This window comes from Staurois parvus, unplaced genomic scaffold, assembly GCF_062004578.1.
Source record: "Staurois parvus isolate SC_StPar_1 unplaced genomic scaffold, SC_StPar_1.0 ptg000530l, whole genome shotgun sequence".
NCBI classification, from domain to species: domain Eukaryota; kingdom Metazoa; phylum Chordata; class Amphibia; order Anura; family Ranidae; genus Staurois; species Staurois parvus.
Genome location: NW_028318326.1, coordinates 12932214 through 12957430, shown reverse-complemented (window position 1 = coordinate 12957430; position 25217 = coordinate 12932214). Strand labels below are relative to the sequence as shown.

Here is a 25217-nt window from a genome sequence, read left to right as displayed (position 1 = left end):
TTTGGGTTATTTTCACCAAAGACATGTAGCAGAATACATCTCGGCCTAAATTTATAAGAACAATTATTTATTTGTAAACTTTTATAACAGAAACAAAGAAAAACATGGGTTTTTTTCAAAATTTTTGGTCTTTTTTTGTTAATTTAGCAAAAAATAAAAACCCCAGCGGTGATTAAATACCACCAAAAGAAAGCTCTAGTTGTGTGAAGAAAATGATAAAATTTTAGTTTGGGTACAGTGTTGTATGACCGCGCAATTGTCATTCAAAGTGTGAGAGCGCTGAAACCTGAAAAATGGCCTGGGCAGGAAGGTGTAAAATTGCACGGTATTGAAATGGTTAAACCAGGACATCTGCAAGTATTCTACCTTCTTAAAATTCTTTCTGTTATCTCTCTGTTGTGTTATTGCTCTCTCTATTTGTGTGTGTGTGTGTGTGTGTGTGTGTGTGTGTGTGTGTGTGTGTGTGTGTGTGTGTATATATATATATATATATATATATATATATATAATGTGTTACATCTTTTCTGTATCCTATTTTCTGAAAAGTGTTGAATTGTTTCTAAAGCTCTTTAATGCAAACTAAGAATCCCTGTCTCTGAAGTGTGCTAATACACTGTCTGCGGTGACTGTGTTTATACAGACGCCTATTCAAACATCATAGTGTTACTGCTAAGATTTGTGAGTTTCCTCCTTCTCTGTAAAAAGGTGGTGGTGACAGTGTGAAAGGTTAATTGCGTAATTAACCTGACCCAGTAACAATCGCTCTCAGGCTGTTGGCACTTAGATTGGGGTCCAGTGAGCTGGAAAATCTTTGTGCAGGGTGCAGCTGAGAGTGGCATTGTTACGCAAGTGGCAGCGCTGTTTTAGATTGGCTAGTCCTTCGGTCACAAGTTGGTGAGAAGGACTGGGGTCTGACGCCGCACCCGTCACTTATTGGCTGACCGTGTACGTGGGATAGTTTGCAGTAGAGAATTCAGTGCATTGTTAGGAATTAGCTCTGCAGTGAAGGATTGTAACCTTTGTGAAAACAGTCCTTAGAGACAAGCAGTGCATATATATATAGAGAGAGAGAGAGAGAGAGAGAGAAGCTGCGGAACGCCAGGCAGCTGCTGAGAGAGAAGCTGCGGAACGCCAGGCAGCGGCTGAGAGAGAGGCGGTGCAGAGGGAAGCTGATCGTTGGCTCGAACTGGAGATGGCTAGGCTCCAGCAGCAGCGACAGGCTCAGAAACTCGAGTCCCTAGAGCACAGGGACGCCTCTCTGGCCATGGGCCCAGCAGCCAAATTTCCAGCAATGGAAAAAGATAGTGACATTGACATGTATTTACTGTAATTTGAAAAAACCATCTGCCCCAAGCACAATGGGCTCGGTAACTGACAACAGGGCTACGAGGCAAGGCCCTGGATGCATTTCTCGAGTTGCCAATGGAGCAGGATGACAGTTATGAAGCTCTAAAAGAAGCCATTGTCCGGGAGTACCAGCTGACCCCGGAAGCGTACCGTAAGCGGTTTAGGTCCTTGCAGGAGGGACCTGAGGACTCTTACACGGATGTGGTAAGTCGCTTATGCACCACATTCTGGCAGTGGACCAGAGGACTGAAAGCTGACTCCTACGAGTCCCTGGAGGATCTCATGATACGAGATCAACTACTGCATCTCTGTTTGGCAGACGTCAGACAGTTTGTATTGGAGAGAAAACCTGCATCTGCCAAAGCTGCAGCAGACCTGCCCGAGACCTATGTCCACACGCAGGTGTCTGACCATCGCAAGGCTCCTCCGAATGGCTGGAAAGGAGGGAAATCACCCATAGCAACCCCTCCTATGCCGTTGTGTGAAGCTTCCCATCATCCAGCACTTGCAGTACTCGGGGCCAAGCCATTCCTGCCTGACAACCGCAGATGTTATACCTGTGGGAAACCTGGACATCTCAGGACGCAGTGTCCTGAGCAGAAGATATCCCCACCTGGCCAGACGGCCAGCAACTCTTCTTCGGTGCTGTTTGTCTGCAGGAAGACTCGGGTAACCCCCGACAACTTGCACCCAGTCACCGTGGGCAACCGGACTGTAACTGGCTTCTGTGACACTGGGGCAGAGGTCACCTTGACCCGACCAGAGGTGATTGAACGAGAGAACATCATCCCAGGAAAGTTCCTTACCCTCACTGGAGTTGGGGGAACCCGTTCACACATACCCCGTGCTAAGGTATTCATTGATTGGGGTGCGGGAAGGGGGATGAGGGAGGTGGGAGTCTCGGATGAAATTCCCACATCTGTTCTGTTGGATGCCGATTTGGGTACTCTTGTTTCCTATTATGCCCCTGCCAAGAACACCCTGGAGGCCCCCCTGGAACTCTCTGGACATGCCAAGGTACTGTGTGCAGATGTTGGTTTAATATCTGGGCAACCTGTGGATGGACAGAGGGAGGAGGCTGGGGGTAGAGTGGGGTTACAGGATTCTTCATCACCTGGAGAAGGAGAGGAGATCCCCTTGCATGGGGCGGTAATGTACTTCTGTGTCATTGATGGTACAAATGTAAATGATGATGAGGATGATGATGCATTTTCATTGTTTGGGGTCACCCACAGTGCTGTGAAGTGGGCAGAGGTACAACCTCTGGGTGCTGAGCAAAGGGATGGTCTGGATAGGCCCTTTCCTTGCTCCGGCCCAGAGGATTCTACCTTGATAACCTCCCAGCAGTTGTCTTTGTATGGTACTGGACAGCTGGGTGGTACTTGTAGTCCCACGGCCATGGCAGCACTGGGGAGTGACCAAAATGTAGAATCCATCAGCAGGCTAGCTGTGAGCTTCCCTGCTGAGAAAGGTAAACAGCTTGACTGGGACAGTGAGAAGCTGGAAATGAATAGTCTACCAGCAGGGGGCTTGGGGACTGAAAGAGTTAACCAAATGCTCATTGTATCCAGTCAGCCTAGGAGACAGCCTAGGAGACAATATAGCCTGTCAAGGTCTATGGGGAAAACCTGAAGCCAGGGAGGAAGTCACCTTGAACTATTTCTGGCCTAGATTCACTCCCCAAATACCAACCAGTATGTCATAGGCAGTGGCAGCACACCTGGATTGGAAGTGCCCAGGAACCATGCGGTAATGGAGCAGCCGGCAGGTGCCTTCTGTCTAACCGTTGTGGACCTGAACAGAGGATATAGGCCAACGTCTCTAACCCAGGAGGCTCAGGACAAGTCAGCCTTCACCACCCCATGTGGCTTGCCTGAATTAACGGGAAAGCTAGTTGGGGTTAAGAACGCACCAACCACCTCTCCAGGGGTCAGGAATGACCTACAATATGGAATGGAACTGTGTGCAGTTGCGTACTTTAGGGGCCTTGCAGTGCTCGGCCCTGTCTGGGAAGAGCAACTTGGACCCCTGTCACCAGTCATGAACAAACTGCCAGTGCCTAGTCTGACAGTCAAAAATGGTAACGGTCAGAGGGGCATGTCAGTGGTTCAGCCCTGGGAGCTGAAGGTCAAAAACGTAACCTGCTTTTTTTCACTGTTGAAAAAAAGACGTGCTGAAGAGGTTACAATTTGCCAAAGTTCACAGTGACTGGCCTAAAGAGAAATGGCGTAACATTTTGTGGACTGATGAAAGTAAGATTGTTCTTTTTGGGTCTAGTGGCCGGAGACAGTTTGTCAGACGACCCCCAAACACTGAATTCAAGCCACAGTACACTATGAAGACAGTGAAGCATGGTTGCACAATCATCATGATATGGGGATGTTTCTCATACTACGGTGTTGGGCCTATTTATCGCATACCAGGGATCATGGATCAGTTTGAATACATCAGAATACTTGAAGAGGTCATGCTGCCTTATGCTAAAGAGGAAATGCGCTTGAAATGGATGTTCCAACAAGACAACGACCCCAAACACACCAGTAAACGTGCAACATCTTGGTTCCAGACCAACAAGATTGATGTTATGGAGTGGCCAGCCCAATCCCCGGAACTTAATCCAATAGAAAACTTGTGGGGTGACATCAAAAATGCAGTTTCTGAGGCAAAACCAAGAAATAGAGAAGAACTGTGGAATGTAGTCCAATCATCCTGGGCTGGAATACCTGTTCACAGGTGCCAGATGTTGGTTGACTCCATGCAACACAGATGTACAGCAGTTCTCAGAAACAGTGCTTATACAACTAAATATTCATTAAGTGATTCAAAGGAAAGCAAAATTTTCAAACATTTTTCAGTTTATATAGTGAATGTTTGAGTTTGTAAAGAAGAATACAAACACTGCTATTTTTTTGAACAGTCTAATATTCACTTATCTTCAATTTTTTTTTAGAGGAACAACACAAATTTGATATATTTTTCTTCATGTTTTGATTTGGAATAGAATGTGTAGTGTTCCCAATGCATTGTGTGTATGGAAATAAAAGCTATTAGAAGGATTTTGAGCTTTATTCACTTTTTTTCAACACACTGCTATTATTTTGAACACAACTGTATTTATTGGTTACATCTTTTATGTAATTCACTACTATGTTTACATTTAAGGTATTGTCTAGATTTGCAAAAAATTTTAGAATACACAAAGCGGGTTTTCTTATTTTGTGGCTATTGATAAGTATGTTTACCATTTGTCTACTGGGGCAGTTTTTCAATTTTTTGCACACGTTAAAATCTGCACTTTTTGTTAGAAATTTCTTTAAACCCTCAAACATTGAAATATTTCCTGAAATTAGAGACCCTGGAGAAAAAAATATTGTCATATGCAATTTTTTTTTTGTGTGTCATACCATATTGTGCATTTATCAAATGCCTATTTTCAGGAAAAAAATACACAAATTACAAAATCACAAAAAATCACAAAAAATACACGTTTTTTGCACACGTTAAAATCTGCACTTTTTGTTAGAAATTTCTTTAAACCCTCAAACATTGAAATATTTCCTGAAATTAGAGACCCTGGAGAAAAAAATATTGTCATATGCAATTTTTTTTTTGTGTGTCATACCATATTGTGCATTTATCAAATGCCTATTTTCAGGAAAAAAATACACAAATTTTGTGCAACCAAACACAATAGATTATCTAATTTATGGTAGAAAATGGGGATGTGTTTAGTAAATAGATGCCAAACATGTCAGTTCTTAAAATTGCCCATGAAATAAAAAAAAAAAAAATACCCCAAATTCTCCATTGGTGACACTTTAAATGCTTTTACAGGTGATCAGTTTAGAGTTAACCATAGTTGGTCCTAGAATTTTTGCTCTCTCTGGTGCAGTTCGTGTTTGGCGGTGAATTGGGGGTGTATACGAGAGTGAAGGGGGTGCTTTTAAATAAAGTTTTTTTCAAGACTGTTTTTTGTTTTTCTTTAACTTTATTGCTAACAAGTCCTACATGTGATAGCATGGGCAGGTGATATGAATTTTTTATGGAGACGTCGGGGGTCTATTAGATCCTCAGTGTCTCCCCTGCCTTCCCCAACCGCTAATTAAGCACAAATCCTGTTTTGATTAGCTGCTACATTCTAGGGAGTGACCGCTCTGAACACAAAAGTGATGTAATGCTTGTCGCTTCTGGATTCATTAGTCCCAGGGGGGACCAGGGACTGGATTTTCCCTGAGCTCCTTCTGTTCTCAATGTTAGAGTAGAGGTTGGGCGTTGTGCATCTTCAGAGTGCCATAAAAGTGATCAGGCAGCTGTAGTGTCATGTGAATCGCCAGCTATAAAACTCCTTACTAAGCTCACGGCTTAAGTTTGCTTTAACCCTTTAATTACCAGGACATTTATAAGCACACATTGGTAGACAAGGGGTTAAATTAAAGTTTTTGTGTCCTGCTTTCAGCTTTAATGCATGTGCCAGTTAGTGCACTCTAGGAGCCCTATTCAAGTGTATATGCCAATCCGTTAAAAGTTAGGTCCATGGGCCAGGGACCATTGTTATGTTTTTAGCTGCAAAGTGATTGTTTGGTTCCGGTCTCTCAAAGTTCTGAAAAGTGGCATGAAGACTTTTAAAAGATGTTCAGCAGCTTCCAATGACTTCCCCAGTCCCAAGAGTTCTTTCTCTCCCTGAAGACACCAGAGGCATTTTTGGGCAGTGAGTCAGCATTCAGGGGTGATTAACATATCTTGACACTCCCTGCTGGCAGTCACAGTGCTGAAGGTTGGGTAGGCTGGTTAGCCTGTGACAGCATGGACTGACAGGGGAATTGCAGGTTCACTGTGGATTTCCACAATATCCTGCTGTTTTACAAGTTGGACTGCATGGGGTTTATTTACTAAAGCTGGAGATTCCAAGATCAGACTCCCTTCTGCATAGAAACCAATCAGCTTCCAGGTTTCATTGCCAAAGCTTCATTGAACAAGCTGAGGTTAGAAGCTGATTGGTTTCTATGCAGAAGGGAGTCTGATTTTGGACTCTCCAGCTTTAGTAAATAAACCCCCATGTGTCTGAATGCTACCACAAGCCCAAGCCCATGGATAGCATCAACAGAACACAACAGGAAGAGTGGGCTTCTGTACATAGCATGGAAAAATCACCAAGTGTTTTGGCAACTTAAAAATAAGCAAAAAGGCTTAAAAGTATAACTAAAGTTTAAAGAGAATGCCTTTTACGTGCGTTATGTCTACACATACACATATACACATACAAAGGTCTTCTGTGCAATTTTGAATTATTCTGAAAAAAAAAGTATAAAAAAAAAGTATGTGTGAAATTTTATTTAAACAGTTCTTTCAACATTCTTGTAAAACTTGATCTGTCACTGATTTTTTTTCTTTTACTGCTCAATTGATCTTTGCTCATCTCTGTTGCTGATGGAAGAATTGCACACATGCACATTTCCTGATCGTACAGTACTGGTATGACGTTCTACAATTCTGTCAGTTCTGTCATCATGTAGAAAAAAGAGGGAAGGGACTAAGCAGCAAAAGAAACAGAGCTCATCAAATTGTCTCAGAGGTCATCACCCCTGTATCAACAGCAGAGTGATTTTTGAGGTTTCTACTTGAACCTATTCATATTCTCAAACATGAATAGGGACTTTCGGCCCATTTTGGATCTAAAGATTTGTAACTTGTTCCTGTGGATTCAAAACTTATGCATGGAAAATGTCAGGTTGGTCATTGTCTCCCTACTTTCTATGGAACTTTCTGGCACCCATAGATATTACAGATACTTATCTGCTTATTCTGATTTTATCACAACACCAACACTATCTGTGGTTTGCAGTTAGCCACCAGCATTACCAAATTTTCACCATCCTATTTGACCTGTCCACGGCCCATTGAGTTTTCATAAAATACTTGCCCTGATTTTGGCTGTGCTTCGTGCTCAGGGTAAGCATGTAGTGGGTTACCTGGATGATCTTTTGCTGAAGAACCAGTCTTCTCTGTCCCTGACGGCAAACAGCTGCCTGACAATACAAACTATGCAGCACTTTGGATGGATCCCTAAACACTGTGCTGTCCCAAGTCTTCCTGTCTCAGCAAAAACTTCTGTCCTGTTGTTCCAAAGCCCTTACTTCGTGCCTGCATAAGAGTATTTGGTATCGTGGTTGCCTCCTTCAAGTCTGTGCTGTACGCCCTGTTTCGGACCATTGTAACAGTCTGGTAGCATGGGACAGATAAATTCGGTCATTAGATTGCCCCATGCATCTGACTCCCCAAAAGCCAAATTCTCCCTAACATGACATTATCTAACCCAGCACTGGAATTAGGAAAGCACTTTCCTCCTTAGTCATGGAAGGTTCTCATAACTGCTGCCAGCCTGTTCTGCAGTCCTGGACACCCTCTTGATGCAGAGAAACTGGTCATTGGAGGAAGCTTGCCTTCCCATTACCATTCTGGAACTCAAGGCAATTTGATTGTCCATTTAGTGCTAGACTCTTCTGTGAGGACATATGATGGGATTCCAGTTGCTGTCTGCCTACATCATTCATCAAGGCCACACCAGAAGGTTAAAAAAAACATAAATAATTAACACCACTGAGTCCGACTCTGTTTTGTCCTGAGTGACAGGAAGTCACAGCCAGAACCCAGCACTGTGTACTGTATGTAGCTGAAACTGCAAACCATACATACACCACTGAGAGCCACTATAGCAGTTCGTGAAGGATATAGTTTGTTTGGACCAGCTTGGTCTACACAAACTTTTTACCATGACAGGAAACCTAGAGATCGGTTTTAAGGCTTTTGTTCAGGGTATAGCCCACATCTCTGCTCCAGTCCAATCTCTTGAGTCCTCTTGGGACCTCAGTCTGCTTCTCTCAGCTCTTCAAAAGTTACCCTCTAAACCTATTAGGAATATTCCTTTGTCTGACCTTACCTGTAAGGTGGTTTTTCTTGTTGCGATCTCGTCTGCAGTGGAGTCACTGAATTTGCGGCCTTATCCTGTAAAGAATCCTTCTTGGTGTTGCAAAGGGACAAGTTGTTTTGAAGCTTAAGTTTTATTTTCTGCAAAGGCGATTTCTTCTTTCCACCTCATTTTTGAAGCATCTTAGGGAAATTTCCCTGCACTTGCTGGGCATAATGCATTCTCTTGAGTATTTCTCTCAGCTACAGCTTCCTTTCAGAATTTAGAATCGCTGTGTATGCTCCCCAACCGCTCCCAAATGGGTTATTGTTAAAGCCTGCAGTCTTAAGGATGGGATTCCTCTGTTCCTGTTAAGGCACTCTCAACCAGATTTGTTATTGCTTTATGGACTTTTCAGCATTGGGCATCTGTATGCAGATTTACAAGGCTGTCACTTGGGCTTCTGTCAACACATTTAAATTCTACCAGGTGGATATTCTGGCCTCTTCAGATGCTAGTTTCAGGCTCAAAGTACTACAATCTGCTCTAAATCTGAACCTTCTTTAGCCCTTGTTCAATGGGCTGTTGATGTTTGCTCTATTGCCCACCCCTCATTTGGACTGTTTTTGGACATCCCAGTCATAATGGTTTAAAGAAACCAGTATCGTGTAGTAAGGGAAATGGGATTAAAATCCATTTCCCAGAGCACTGTGCAAGATACTGGTCTCTTTCTATAACCTCCCTGTTGCTTGCTACAAAACTTAGGCTAGTTGGGAGTGTGAAACGTTTTGTGAGGAATATCTCAGCAATCGTTCCATTTTTGCCACTATGCAGTTATATGTGACATGATCAAAAGTTACAATTTCATAAGTAAGAAAGTTCATGCTTGTGGAACTGGTGCAGATAAACTCTTTTAAAGGCTTTTGCATATGGTCATAATTTACAGTGTATGGTCCTATAGAGCAAAATGCAGTTGTGATGCCAAGGAGTGACAGCTGCAATGTATTTTTGCCCAAAGGGATGCACTACATCCCTACACTTCCTGTCGTGAAAAGAGTCCACATTCGTTTCCTTTAGTGCACTCCTATGGGCAGAAATGTGCTGCAGCTGTGGCACCACAACTACAGCCATAGCTGTCGGGTGCTAAAACTACAGCCATATATTCCTTTGAATGTCCATTTGCTGTAAATTACAGCCATGTGCAGCAGCCGTAAAACTGGGTAACTGGATGCAACCTTGGCAATAATTGTCAGGGCATTTCACCATATAATCCAGGTGTGTATTCTCTAAATGTCAATAAATGTTTTATTACACAACTAGTATAAGAACCTGAACCAGTAGGGCAATCAGTGCTATAATCTGAATCTGGGAGTTTGCTGACAAGAAAAAGTGAGTGGGGTACGCCACAGTTTTACTGTTAGCAGTCGGTGGGTCATTTACCAAATTGTATTGGTTCCAGCTGAGGTCCAGAATCCCAGATTGAGAAATGTTTTGACACTGCACTCAGCACTGATGTGAATTTAGATTTTACAATAAAATAAATTGGATAGATAAATGATATTTGGCTGTAGCAGTGGCCCATGGGACATTTTTCTTTAAAGTGTATGTCAGGGCCAAATTTAAAAAAAAAAAGCTGTAGTTCTCTGCTTTACATGCACAATTGCCCATGACATGGCAGCCAAACCAGCTGCTGACAAGGCCTTGTAAGAACACTGGAAGAAATTGTATTAAAGGATCAGTTCACGTCTAGTTCATTCACATACTTTTCAATCAAGCTCTGATGAAGGGGACATTTTTAGACCTCTGAAATGCATTGGATACTCTTCGGATTATCTCCCTGATTTCTGTTAGAATAAAGTTGTATCTGGACCTCTTAGCGGTGGTGTTGCACGTCAGTATCCATTTGTGTGGCATTACACTACAAGCCAAGGAGATTGTGCAGATCCTCTGGGGTTTAGAAGCTGCCTGCCCAGAAAGTTATTTACATCAATACTTTACAATAGCAATACCAATAAAATAACCTTTATGGGTCCAGTGTTATTTTTACACTTTCCTCAACTGTGTTATCTGGCTGTGTCTGCTGGGTCACAGGACTGATGAAAAGAATTTGAGTGCTAAGAACGTTCACACATACTGGTATGTATTTCAACAATGTTTGCCTGAAAATTAGCAACTTAGGCAGGTCATAATAACATGGAACAGTTGGACATTCCATAGCTTGGGTCCTTAAAAACATCCAGTGGATTGGATTTTATTTCTTGTAAAACAGCACTAATTAACATTGCCTTAGACACTTCCTTTGTCCATTATGTTTTCAATTTATATTTTGATTGTAATGGTATATGTATTATTCGAAAATGTGTTTGTGTTTATTTTCAGCTAGTCTTTGCAGCATAAATTAAATTTATTTATATACTTACCAATCTGAGTAATTGTAATTTTCACTAGAGATATCAAGAACACACAATTTTATGTAAAGCTATGGAATGAAATTATGCCGTATTGGTCTTATTTTTGCGATTGCAATTTTTTCCCTAATTGTTGTATCAAACCACTAAGAATGAAATGTTACTTTAAATCTTTGGGGAGACGCTTTGGAGTTTATTTACTAAAGCTGGAGAGTGCAAAATCAGGCTCACTTCTGGATAGAAACCAATCGGCTTCTAACCTCAGCTTATTCAATTAAGTTTTGGCAATAAAACCTGGAAGCTGATTGGTTTGTATGCAGAAGTGAGCCTGATTTTTGCATTCTCCAGCTTTAGTAAATTAACCCCAATGTATTTAATATAAAGCCTTTAATTGTTCTCTTTAAACTACAGCAGACCATCTCCCCTAACATCAGCAGGAGGCCTTTACTCTGTCAGGCTTCTTTTGTAAGCAGTAGAGATTTAATGGTCTGCAACCAATGGATACCATTATAAATATATTTAACACTGTACTATATTTCCTCTCCTACACTTAATACAATCACATTCAGCCTCATGTATGATGATCCACCTTGACATTATATACTCTGGGTTCTCATCTGCTCATACTGAGCAAAAGTAACAGGTTCACTTTACTTAAGGACCTGCATTTGCTTACCTTCCTTCTCCTGAACGGCAGGTTATGGGAGCACATAGATATGTACACTTATCCATGTTTATCACTCAGGTATACTGTACATAGCCCTGAATTGATTATTTCTGAGCTCTGTTTGAGAGCCCTTGTCCATTTCCCATTATCAAGGCCTTTTTTTACAGCAATTAGAAGGGTCTTGTTCTTTACATGCCCACGTTTCCATCACTGTACTGAATTACGGAAAGTAGTCAGTTTTTCATGCAGTATTTTTTAAGCATTGCCCTACCATTTTAAGTACAAAAAACAAAAAATGCTAAAAATATGTTAAAACACATCTCAACATGCTTTGCTCTATGTGTTCAAGTGAGAACAATCCCTAATACTTTCTTAATTGTGGAGTGGGGAAGGTGGGCGGTTGTTTAATAGAGAGTATATTGGGGGCAGTGGATCAGAGGGAAAGTACATTTTCTGAATATATGGTTACTGCATGCATGGGTCTTATACTTCGAATTTCTTTGCAAAATTAAAATTCTTTATTGCTATGGCTAATCTGCCACTCCTTTTTATCCTTTAATCCAGGTCTCTTTCTTGCTAATTTTGTTGTAAAAATTCACATAAAATCAGTACAGTAAAACTATTTTATATTCTTTGCAACAGGCGCCAGAAGGCCAGAGAGAGACAACAGAAGCTACTGGCTGAATTTGCTTCAAGGCAGAAAAGCTTCATGGAGACAGCAATGGATGTAGGTAGGTCCTGATCCAGTCATTTTCCAGCAGTTAACAGACAAATAACATGTTAGAAGATCTCTTGCAAAGTAAAATACCAGTTTGGGAAGCCTCAAGTGGAAGCTGCTTTCACTTCCAGCATTGCTAGTCAACTCAAAATGACTAAACTAAGCAGTTAAATGCAGGCACCCACATCCAGAGGTGGTGAACATATTTATTTTCACAACACGCCAGGGATCCAGTTGTCACCATCCCTGCCTGTCAGTTGGTCATTAAAGTGGAACTATACTCAATCAATTAACTGTTTAATCCTTAGACTGCTGTCATTACTAGATAGATAGATAGGAAGGTAGACTGTTTACTTCTATTTTTTTTTGTTTTACATTTCTTCAGTTGCTTCCTAGTTTTTGGCCTATGCCAAAATGATGTCATACATTCCATTAGTCTTCACGGGGCATTTAGTTTTCATCCGTAGAATTGGAGGAGGGGCTTTGTCAGCTACTCACACCTTCCTCTCTGAATGCCTGAGCTCAGGGCAGATGGATTTCAAGAATTAAATGCTACATGAATCATCTGCCCGTTCTCAAGATGGCTGTGACTAGAATCGCCAGGTGCGTGTTTTTCAAAATGATTTATCAACAAAATAAACATGGAGACATGGATGGGGGGGGTGGGGGGTGAGTTAGTTTTGAATACTGAAAATAATTAAATAGCGTTTTCTATTTGTGATGCTCAGATGCAGTTAAAGCAGAATTAAACTTAAAACCAAATTGTAATATATTACAGCACACCAATCCTTAAATGCTGAGGCTGCATTGTTTTCTTTTTTTTTCCCCTTTGTTTTCACCTGGTGATTAGGCCAGTAACACACTTACTGTATTGGAGTGCCTACACTCTGGCTGGAGGAGCACAGAGACACCTATGGACAGCAACATAATTAATATGGGGGAATGATGGTGTTCATTGCACTGAATTAGATACCTAACAAATTGAAGCCAAACTCCAGCAGTTACAGCAACAGTCTTTGTTTTTTGTTTTCTTTTTTTCTCTTGGGGTAAAAAATTTACATACAAACTGATGGTTGTAAGCACCCTTATCAGTGGTAAATGGTTTGTCGCAACACTCTATTGGCTACATCTGCTAGAAAACGTGTTCTGTTGAAAACAGACGAATGTCAGGATCACCAGGTGAAAATAAAGGAAAGGAAGTTGATGCACACAGAGCAAAATCTTGTCAGCTCAGGCTATAGACCAGAAAACAATCAATTATCTAGGTAGCTGCTACTGTAACTGACTTAATTACAGCAGAATTTTAGTAAGAGTGTTAATTGCACTGTCTGGTTTACAGATTGTTGCCAGAAAAAAGCACTAGCAAAGTCACATGCAGTATACAGTATGGTCATGAAAATCTGACCGTACAAGCATGCAAAATGGAAAAATAAACATATACTTTGGTAAACTTTCCATAACTGATATTTTCTGAGAACGGACATTTTCCCCTTAAGTTGAAAACCACGTCCATCCATCACTTTTATAGCAAAATACCACACTGTGCAGTCAAAATATACAGTGGATATGCACTGTAATGAGTATACATTACATAATGTCTGAAATACTGGTTAGAGCTGTAAACTGCCAAATCATTATTTCAAAATTGTAATGACCTTAGAAAATGTCACTTTATTATTGATGCCAGTATGCCAGTATTATTGATACCTACATTGGCAAATATCTCTGTAGAAATGTTACAGCAATGTGTTCACGCTCCTCCCAAGTCAAAGCTGTTTCTCTACAGAAGCACACTCCATTATTCAGCAGATTTGCTGCAGGGAACAAGATATGTGCCCATTTTTTAAAGGAGGTGACACAAATTTCTGAACACTTGTCATTTACGGAAACCAGTTAGAAAAATAAATTAGTTTTTACTGGTCTTTTGAGGATACTCATGCTGGGCCCTGGCAAGATATATTAGTGTGCTAATAGCTCCTTTGATGCTAGGGGAATATCTTGACATAAAATGTTTTGCAAAGGAAAATTGAGCCTGTGGGCATATTGTATAACTGTAGTTAGCAGGGTAAGCCCCCTTCTAACAAGCCATGTGTTCTCCATGACGTCTGAACACTACTGAATACAAATCCGTATCCATTAGATGTAATGTATGTTTTCTTTCAGAAATCATCTATATTAGATCTACTTAATTTCAAAGTGTCTTGTGTATATATGTATGTATGTGTGTGTATATGCTATGCTTCTTGCTCAAGGCTACCAGGGTCCTCCACATTAAAAGCACTTGAATCTGCATTTTCTAATGGTTTGAAACACCCAAGCCACCGGATTCTAGCTTTTAAGTGATACTAAACACACACTGTTTATTTACATTATCCCTTCTCTTTCTGTATGTGGATTATCGCACTGTAGTTATTTTAATTTAGAAAAAAAAAGAAAAGACATCTAAGTACCGTATTTTCCGGCGTATAAGACGACTGGGCGTATAAGACGACCCCCTACTTTTCCTGTTAAAATATAGGGTTTGGGCTATACTCGCCGTATAAGACTACCCCTCTTCCAACGCACACCAAAAAAAATGAAAAAACATCAGATTTGATTTCAATATGGTATGCTATTTCAGTATGGTATTCCAATGATGGGGTGCTATTCCTCCCACTGACACCAATGATGAGGCACTACTCCTCCCACTGACACCAATGATGGGGCACTATTCCTCCCACTGATACCAATGATGGGACACTATTCCTCCCACTGACACCAATGATGGTGCCCCATTATTAGTGTCAGTGTGTGAGGAATAGTGCCCCATCATTAGTCAGTGGGAGGAATAGTGCCCCATCATTAGTCAGTGGGAGGAATAGTGCCCCATCATTAGTCAGTGGGAGGAATAGTGCCCCATCATTGGTATCAGTGGGAGGAATAGTGCCCCATCATTAGTCAGTGGGAGGAATAGTGCCCCATCATTGGTCAGTGGATGAAATAGTGCCCCATCATTGGTGTCAGTGGGAGGAGTAGTGCCTCATCATTGGTGTCAGTGGGAGGAATAGTGCCCCATCATTAGTCAGTGGGAGGAATAGTGCCCCATCATTGGTGTCAGTGGGAGGAATAGTGCCCCATCATTGGTGTCAGTGGGAAGAATCGCGCCCCATCATTGGTGTCAGTGAGAGGAATAGTGTCCCATCATTGGTGTCAGTTGGAGGAATAGCACCCCATCATTGGTGTCAGTGGGAGGAATAGCACCCCATCATTGGTGTCAGTTGGAGGAATAGCACCCCATCATTGGTGTCAGTGGGAGGAATAGCACCCCATCATTGGTGTCAGTGGCAGGAATTGCGCCCCATCATTGGTGTCAGTGGGAGGAATAGTGCCCCATCATTGGTATCAGTGGGAGGAATAGTGCCCCATCATTGGTGTCAGTGGGGAGAATAGTGCCCCATCATTGGTGTCAGTCGGGAGGAGGAATAGTGCCCCATCATTGGTATCAGTGGGAGGAATAGTGCCCCATCATTGGTATCAGTGGGGAGAATAGTGCCCCATCATTGGTGTCAGTGGGGAGAATAGTGCCCCATCATTGGTGTCAGTGGGGAGAATAGTGCCGCACCATTGGTGTCAGTGGGGAGAATAGTGCCCCATCATTGGTGTCAGTGGGGAGGAGGAATAGTGCCCCATCATTGGTATCAGTGGGAGGAATAGTGCCTCATCGTTGGTGTCAGTGGGGGAGGAACAGTGCCTCATCGTTGGTGTCAGTGGGGGAGGAACAGTGCCTCATCGTTGGTGTCAGTGGGGGAGGAACAGTGCCTCATCGTTGGTGTCCGTGGGGGAGGAACAGTGCCTCATCGTTGGTGTCCGTGGGGGAGGAACAGTGCCTCATCGTTGGTGTCAGTGTGGAGGAGGAATAGTGCCCCATCGTTAGTGTCAGTGGGGGAGAGGAGCGGCTGCTCCTTCTTCCAGTTCGGCCGCTCGATTTTCGCGGGGCCGCTCGGCTCCGCCTCCTCGCCGGTGATTGGTCGCCTGTGTACCTTTCCAGTGCTGGCGCCCAATCACCGGTGAAGAGGCGGAGCCGAGCGGCCGCGTGACCATCGAGCGGCCGAACTGAAAGAAGGAGCAGCCGCGCTTCCTGGACCGGATCGTCGTGGGACCGGAGCCAGGTAAGGTACAGCAGCCCCTCTGCCTACCCCTGTACTTTGTGTCCTTTGGAGGAGGAGGGGGGGCGGCGCCGCGCCGCCCCTCGAAAAAGTGCCGCCCTGACACCGGCTCGCATCGGCGTATAAGCCGACCCCCGACTTTTCAGAAGATTTTCAGGGGTTGAAAAGTCGTCTTATACGCCGGAAAATACGGTACCTTTTCTCCTAATCGATATATACAGCTGTCACATGATCCAGTTCTTTCCCAGCCTGTCTGCAAGGAGACGGTTTCAAAAAACGGTTTTAAATTGTCATACAAATATACATTCGAAATTATGGTGTGGCTGGATTTCTGCCAGTCACAGGCTATGTCACGCCTCTCCAGCCTGTGTCTTGGAATAACAGGGAGGTGAAGCCTCCAAAAATCAAGATGAAATATCCCACCCCTTTGTATTTAGCTGGTTAGTGGGCACGGAGGAGGAGGGGAGGGAGTGGGCTCTCATTTACCACTGTGTACGCCAAAATGAGTGACTCTGTAGTCGCATAGGCTGCACAGAAGTGATAGGGAGGAAATGTTCAGCTTAGAAAATATACTGAAAACTGGGCATGTGCACTAGCTGCCAAGACTACTCTGCACAATCCCCAGCTGCAGTGGGGACATGGACAGAAGGGGGAGATCAAGAACGGGATCATCCAGATTTTTTAAGAATACAGAAAACGAATCCCATAGTGACTGAGTGAGTATGACCAGCATGTAATACAGCATTTATTTATAGTTTTTAATGATGTGGATTTAACCACATATATACTGCTGCAGGATGGCTGCTTTGCGCTGGATCGCGTATCTGGTACATGATCAGCGCTTCCGGGAAGGGCTCACGTGCTGTCCCGGATGTGCTTTGTTTTGTTACAGCACAAGCCGATCAGCAGATCTGTGCCAGTGATCGATTGTCAGCATCCACTGTTCGGGTCAGTGATTCACAGAAGAGAGCTCTGTGTTTGGTAAACAGAGAATTCTCTTCACTGACAAGCGATCTTTGCTGTTTTATTTTTATTCCCTGCAAAGCAGGGAAAAAACAACAAGATTGCTTAGTAAAAGCAGCTTTTATTACATACATTATACATGGTTAGGCATGCAGTTGGCCCCATTGATCGCTCCTAGAGGTTAATCCCTTTACAGCCAGTGTCAGCACAGTGACAGTGTATAGTATTAGCACTGATCACGGTATTAGTGGCACTATAGATGTCAGTTAGTGTACCCCCCAGCCAGTGTCAGTGTCAGATTGCCTGACACACTATCACAGTCCCATTATAAGTCATTCATCGCCACCATTATTTGTACAAAATAAATAAAAATTCAAGTAGATATGCAATAGTTTGCAGATGCTATAACTTTCAGGCAAACCAAATATATACTTATTGGGATTTTCTTGTTTTTACCAAACATGTAGCAGCATACATTTTTGGCCTGAATGTATAAAGAAATTTAGATTTTTTTTTTACATTTTTTTTATTGGGTATGTTTTATAACTGAAAGTAAAAAAATTTATTTTTCAAAATAGAATAGAAAAATTAAAAACTCAGTGGCGACCAAAAACCACAAAAAGAAAGCTCTAGTTATGTGAAACAAATTATGTAAATTTTGTTTGGGTACAGTGTTGCATGACTGCACAATTACCAGTTAAAGTAATATAGTGCCGAATAGCAAAAAATGCCCCCTGGGGTAAAATCTTCCGGAGGTTAAGTGGTTCATAACACTTTAAGCCAAATAACCTATAAATAAATTTACAGCTGTTTTTTTTTTTTTTTTTTTTTTTTTTTTTTTACTTGAAATGGTAATGTGATTGGTAATCCTGGTATTTGTCCTACCAATCTTGGTAGTGCCCTACTAATCTGACTTTGATAGGTCAACTTTCATAGTAAAGTGACTTCGCTGCAAATACTGTACATAAGTTGAATTCTTAGTAAGTGCCATTGACTTATCCATCACTGTAATTCTTTGTCCTTACCAATCGTAAATCGCTATTGTAATAATGAATGAGGTTTTAGGCGCTCCAAGTGTTTATCACAGGATTCACCTTTTGTATTAAAGCGAGAGGTGTGGAAAAAAGCCATTGCCAGCTTGCAGTATGGCAAGATGAACTAACTTTGAAGTTGGTAGGGGTTTTTAATGAACCAGGAGACCCCCCCTGACAATAATATAGTATACCAGTGTGCCAAATGTGGTTTTGCAGACTCCTTGGCTACCTGGCCAGCGTAGATTGTTTTGTGCTCTGTTATACAGTGAGGAACAGAAGTATTTGAACACCCTGTGATTTTGCAAGTTCTCCCACTTAGAAATTATGGAGGGGTCTGAAATTCACATTGTAGGTGCATTCCCACTCTGTGATTTCCTGATTTTTTTTTTTTTAAATTCTGTTTCTCATTGTATGATTTTTTAAGAATGTATTTGTCTTGCACTGCTGAACATAAGTATTTGAACACCTAAGAAACAGCAAGAATTCTGGCTCTCAAAGACCTGTTACTGTGCCTTTAAAAAGTCCACCTCTACCCCACTCATCTAACTTAGTAGCACCTGTCTGAGCTCTTTAAAGACACCTGTCCACCTCACAGTCAGTCAGACGCCAACTACTAACACGGACAAGACCAAAGAGCTGTCAAAAGACACCAGAGACAAAATTGTGGACCTCCACAAGGCTGGAAAGGGCTACGGGGCAATTGCCAAGCAGCTTGGTGAAAATATATCAACTGTTGGAGCAATTGTTAGAAAATAGACGACTGTCAGTCTCCCTCGGACTGGGACTTCATGCAAGATCTCACCTCGTGGGGTATCACTGATAAGAATGGTGAGGAATCAGCCCAGAACTACAAGGGAGGAGCTGGTCAATGACATGAAGAGAGCTGGGACCACAGTTTCAAAGGTCACTGTCGGTAGAACACTACGCCGTCATGGTTTCAAATTATGCATTGCACGGAAGGTTCCCCTGCTCAAGTCATCACATGTCCAGGCCCGTCTGAAGTTTGCCAGTGACCATCTGGATGATCCAGAGGAGGGATGGGAGAAAGTCATGTGGTCAGATGAGACCAAAGTAGAACTTTTTGGTCTAAACTTCACTCGTCGTGTTTGGAGGAATAAGAAGGATGAGTTGCATCCCAAGAACACCATCCCTACTGTGAAGCATGGGGGTGGTAACATCATGCTTTGGGGGTGCTTTTCTGCGAAGGGGACAGGACGACTGCACTGTATTAAGGAGAGGATGAATGGGGCCATTTATTGTGAGATTTTGAGCAGCAACCTTCTTCCCTCAGTCAGAGCATTGAAGATGGGTCATGGCTGGGTCTTCCAACATGACAACGACCCGAAACACACAGCCAGGATAACCAAGGAGTGGCTCCGTAAGAAGCATATCAAGGTTCTGGAGTGGCCTAGCCAGTCTCCAGACCTAAATCCAATAGAACATCTTTGGAGGGAGCTGAAACTCCGTGTTGCTCAGCGACCGCTCCGAAACCTGACAGATCTAGAGGAGATCTGTGTGGAGGAGTGGGCCAAAATCCCTGTTGCAGCGCAAACCTGGTCAAGAACTACAGGAAACGTTTGACCTCTGTAATTGCAAACAAAGGCTTCTGTACCAAATATTAACACTGATTTTCTCAGGTGTTCAAATACTTATGTTCAGCAGTGCAAGACAAATTCTTTAAAAATCATACAATGTGATTTCCTGATTTTTTTTTTTTTTAATTCTGTCTCTCAGAGTGGGAATGCACCTACAATGTGAATTTCAGACCCCTCCATGATTTCTAAGTTGGATAACTTGCAAAATCGCAGGGTGTTCAAATACTTCTGTTCCTCACTGTATAATCCATTTAGTCAGTAAGGATAGCTCCTTACAGAGCTGTGCTGATCTGAGCTCTGTACCGACTTTCTTATTTTGTTCCTGGGCAGAGGAGGGGGAGGGGACAGAGTGACCGGGAAGGTGGGGAAAGTTTATAAAAAAAAAAAAAAAAAAAGCGATGGCGGGATTAAGAGGATATGTGCTGGGGGGGGGGGGCACTTTGGGAGAGGATCTATGCTAGAAGTTGGTTTTGGATTTTAAATCCGACCCCACACAAGAACACAAGGCCTCTCCAATCCCACAGCGCCCCGCCCAGCACATATCCGACCCCCCCCACCGCCACCACCACCTCTCTACTAGCACAAGTGGAGGGGGCTCTGTACTAAGAGAGGGGGGTCTATAATGATGGACAAAGGGGGATGTGGGACAGGGGACTATACCTGGAGGGGTAAAGGGTCTATACTTGATGGAAAGGGGGTCTGTACTGAGGGGGGTCCATACTTGGTGCAGAGGAGGAGCATATTTAACGTGAGGCGGCTTTTTTCAGGGAGGGCGGTACCACTGGGGCAGGGAAGTGGGGGGGCGGCAGCGGACGATTTTTGTGTTGCCTAGGTCAGCACAAAACCTAAATACACCACTGAGTGTCAGGATTGGGTAATTTTTTTTTTTTTTTTTTTTTGTTTCCCCTAGACCGGGTGTCGGCAACCCGCGGCTCCAGAGCCGCATGCGGCTCTTTTTCACCTTTGCTGCGGCTCCGGAGCACACTGCCCACCAGGTGACAGGCAATAGGGTTGCTGTAGCTCAGTGGTCGGCAAGCCGCGGCTCTTTTAACCTCCCTGGCGGTTTTCCCGAGTGTAGCTCGTGGTAGAATTTCTATACCACGAGCTACACTCGGGCTTACCATGCGGCGCTGCTCTGGGGGTCCCTGCAGCACTTACCTTGTCCTTCGTTCCCGCGATGTGTCCCCTGCAGCGTCCCCGGCCATCTCCTCCGGCCGATGCCGGCATCCGGCTTCTGTGTTCCGGTCCCCGTGACGTCGGGACGTACGGGCGCCGGCGGGAAATTTAAAAAATGTCTTTTTTTTTTTTTTTTTCAATAGTAAAACATTGCTGTTTCATCCCATTTCACATACATATTGTCCCTAGTGCTTTGTCCTGTGCCCTGCCTGCATTTTGTCTGTTCTTTCTGCCTGGAAACTTAGAAAAGTCCATGGCGTCCAAAAAGCGTCCCTTTAGGTCAAAAGCGGTGTTAGACCGGCTAGAGAACAGCGATAGTAAATCAGAACCACTTGCAGAATTGAGTGATAATGATTTGTGGGGAAATTTTCCTAAAAATTACAGCCTACAATAAAAAACTATTTCCATGCGAAAAAATGGTACCACTTTCAGCACAAAAAATCGGAAGGAATCGTACCGCCAGGGAGGTTAATGCAGCTCTTCTGTGTGCCGGGCGCCCGCTCCCCTCCCTCCTCTCGGGCGGCCGCCCCAAAAGTCAGGACTCTGCAGCTAGCCTAGCAATGGGCAAACTACGGCCCGGCGGACCTTATAATCCGGCCCGCGGAGCGTGGCAAACATTGGCTGTCAGGATGTAGGCGGGGCAGCGTGACGAACTCCTCTCCTCTCACAGTCCGCCCTGAAGACCAGAACTGCGCGGGAACACGGCGAGAGGAACGCGCGGAGTACAGGTAAGTGAATTGACACAATATGGGAATGAATTACTATAGGGGGGATGAATTACTATAGGGGGGATGAATTACTATATGGGGGATGAATTACTATAGGGGGGATGAATTACTATAGGGGGGATGAATTACTATGGGGGATGAATTACTATATGGGGGATGTATTTTCAGTTTTAAAAATGTGGCTCTCAAAATAAATTTTAATCGTGGTTTTGGCGAGATTTGGCTCAGTTGAAAAAAAAGGTTGCCCACCACTGACCTAAGGCTATGATTGTGATTATGATGATACACTGTGGCCCTGATTAACCCTTTGCTTACTGGGCCCTTAAACCCCCTTCATGACCAGAGCGCTTTTTGCAATATATGCAGTGTCGGATTTGTTTTAAATGTTGCAATGGTTTTGCGGCTCCCAGTCTTTTTTTCCCTCTCGGAAACGGGTCCAAGTGGCTCTTTATGTCTTAAAGGTTGCAGACCCCTGCCCTAGACCATGGGTGTCAAACTGGCGGGCATCCAGCTGTTTCCAAACTACAAGTTTCGTGAGGCAAGATTGACAGTTACAAGCATGACTCCTAAAGGATGAGGCATGATGGGACTTGTAGTTCCGCAACAGCTGGAGGGCCGCCAGTTTGACACCCCTGCCCTAGACCAGTGGTCGGCAAGCCGTGGCTCGCAAGCCACATGCGGCTCTTTACAAACTTTAATGCGGCTCTTCTGTGTGCCGGGCGGCCGCCCCAAAAGTCAGGACTCTGCAGCTAGCCCAGCAATGGGCAAACTATGGCCCGGCGGACCTTTTAATTCGGCCCGCGGAGCGTGGCAAACATTGGCTGTCAGGGTGTAGGCGGGGCAGCGTGACGAACTCCTCTCCTCTCACAGTCCGCCCTGAAGACCGGAACGGCGTGGGAACACGGCGAGAGGAACGCTCGGAGCAAAGGTAAGTGAATTGACACAATATGGGGAATGAATTACTATAGGGGGGATGAATTACTATAGGGGGGATGAATTACTATGGGGGATGAATTACTATATGGGGGATGAATTACTATATGGGGGATGTATTACTATGGGGGATGAATTACTATAGGGGGGGTGAATTACTATATGGGGGATGAATTACTATATGGGGGATGAATTACTATATGGGGGATGAATTACTATAGGGGGGATGAATTACTATATGGGGGATGAATTACTAAATGGGGGATGTATTACTATATGGGGGATGAATTACTATATGGGGGATGAATTACTATGGGGGATGAATTACTATGGGGGATGAATTACTATATGGGGGATGAATTACTATATGGGGGATGAATTACTATGGGGGATGAATTACTATATGGGGGATGTACTTTCAGTTTTAAAAATGTGGCTCTCAAAATAAATTTCAATCGTGGTTTTGGCGAGATTTGGCTCAGTTGAAAAAAAAGGTTGCCCACCACTGCCCTAGACCAAAAGAGCAATTAACCCATGCAGTGCTAGCACAGCCCCACTACAAGGGATACTTTTTTAGTTGCCTCGAGCTGGGCGGGCAAATTCACTTTTCATAAAATGTTACATGTTACACCTGCATTACTAAATCGGCAACCCCGAAGCCGTCGTTGTGACAGCGGGTGGGGATCTTCTCCCTGCACTTGCTTCCGCAATTAAAGCGCACAGCCATGTGCTGTACTGTAGGCCTGAATGCTAAGTACATGTGCCGCATTAGTCATTCACAATTTTGTGAATGAATGAGCTACAACTACTGTAAACCATGGCGGCTATGCTTGTAGTTCTCAGTGAACTACGAGGACACTGGTGAGCTCTCTAGTAGTTTATTGATTCTTCTTGCCATTCATTAACTTCCTGCCTGTCTGAGGTACAGTCTGTCAGCCACACTGACAGTCTGCAAGAGCCTGACACTGCACCCTCGATCTGCTGATTGTGGGTGTAATGCTTTTACAGGCTCCTGATGATTTAAAAAAAAAAAAAATGCAAATTTTTTTTATGTGCAAACAGATAAGCATTCATTAATTTATTTATTTTTTTATGTGAACATTTAAGAACTGCACTTGAATCTTCTGTCCACCCCTCGCCTGCTTACTAGACAGCGAAAGAGCAGCAGCAAACTGATGAGGTCATCTTTCCACTTTGCTGTCTCCTCCATGCACATTAGCAATACATCTGCATAAAGCACATCTACCTGATTTCCTCCTAGCCCTTCCCCTCTGTATCCCAATGTTGGTTGTATAAGAAATTGCAAGAGACTGATACCACATCAAAATCATCTGCTTTAAAATGCATTTGATCATTAATACAGAGCTGCATTACTTGTTTTCTCTTTACCATAAGCTTTACCCTAAAGAGAATTTTGTTGGGATCAGGTAGGAGAATCCTCTCCCTCTTGCATTCCCTGACTGTTGTTCACACATGGTAGTTATCCAGAAGCCAGTGACAACTGAATATCTAAAATGGCTATTGTACAGTCCTGCTGGGCACTGTATGTGTGTTTGTGTGTATAAAATAGTATCTACAAAAAAAAAAATTCATAATGCAGTGTATTTTTAAAATAAACCTCCTTGCCTTAGTCTTAACACGTTATTCTTGCATATGGAAATCATCTCTCTAGTTACTCATCATATTGATTTTTTCCTAGCGGTCACATTATACCCAGTCAGTAACAATTTGATTTCCTTTCTCACTGTTCTGTATTCATTGTTTTTTCCACACAGCCTCCACCAACATGGAAAGTTATATTTATATTTTAAGAAGTGGGTGAAAAATTGCTAGCTACATGAGATATTGCTGAGTGAGGCTTGAAATAACCTAGAATTCATCTAAACATGGATATCTTTTATCAGAGGTTAGAACTGTAATCAGGACATAATATAGAGCTAAGAAACCTGCATCACAGAGCAGTCACCCTAGTGTGACAACACTACTTCTTTAGCACACATTTTACTTTACCTTTTTCTTTTTTTTTCTTTCCTTTTGACAGGCTAACCATACACCTAGTTTTGTTACTGCTGCTGAGGTCAATAATAGTCATTAGCATTCATCCAGTTTGTTCAATTTTTTTTTTTTTTTTGTCATCTTCAGCCCATTACAGCTAAACCCACAACACTTAAATCAGTCTGTATATGCAGTAAAGCATGCTTTTTATACTCCCTGTGGATAAGGCATATGATGTGCAGTCACTCTGCTCATGCTCAGTTTGGTGTATTGCTAGAGAGGTTTTTGTTTTTTCTTCTTGGGAGAGTTCATGTGATCAGCACAATGCCAATTGGCACTGTCCAAACAGAGGTCAGGGGTCCTGCATCCTCCCAGTGCAGAAAACTCCTCCTACAAGCTTTAACGTGTGCTCATCTGGACACTGATAGAAGTCACAAGACTGCTCTAACTGCTGATGAGAAAAGGTATTTAGCAGTTTCTATTTACTAAAATAATTGCACTTCCCTGTTCTATGTGCTGTGGGAGACCAGATATACTGAATGCAGGGTCCTGGGTTTAGTAACACTTTGAAGCTGAATTCAGCGATTAGATTCCTTTCCAGAGT

General features: G+C 43.1%; 1 protein-coding gene across 4 annotated transcripts in view; it reads left to right on the top strand.

Moving 5' to 3' along the window:
• Positions 1-25217, top strand: part of LOC149451646 (E3 ubiquitin-protein ligase UBR3-like) — a 207428-nt gene that overhangs the window by 73306 nt on the left and 108905 nt on the right. For all 4 annotated transcript variants that reach the window (XM_089690539.1, XM_089690541.1, XM_089690540.1 and 1 more), the window contains one exon: positions 11969-12057. In XM_089690539.1, coding sequence (XP_089546665.1) covers positions 11969-12057 — 89 coding nt within the window. The remainder of the gene's footprint in view (positions 1-11968; positions 12058-25217) is intronic.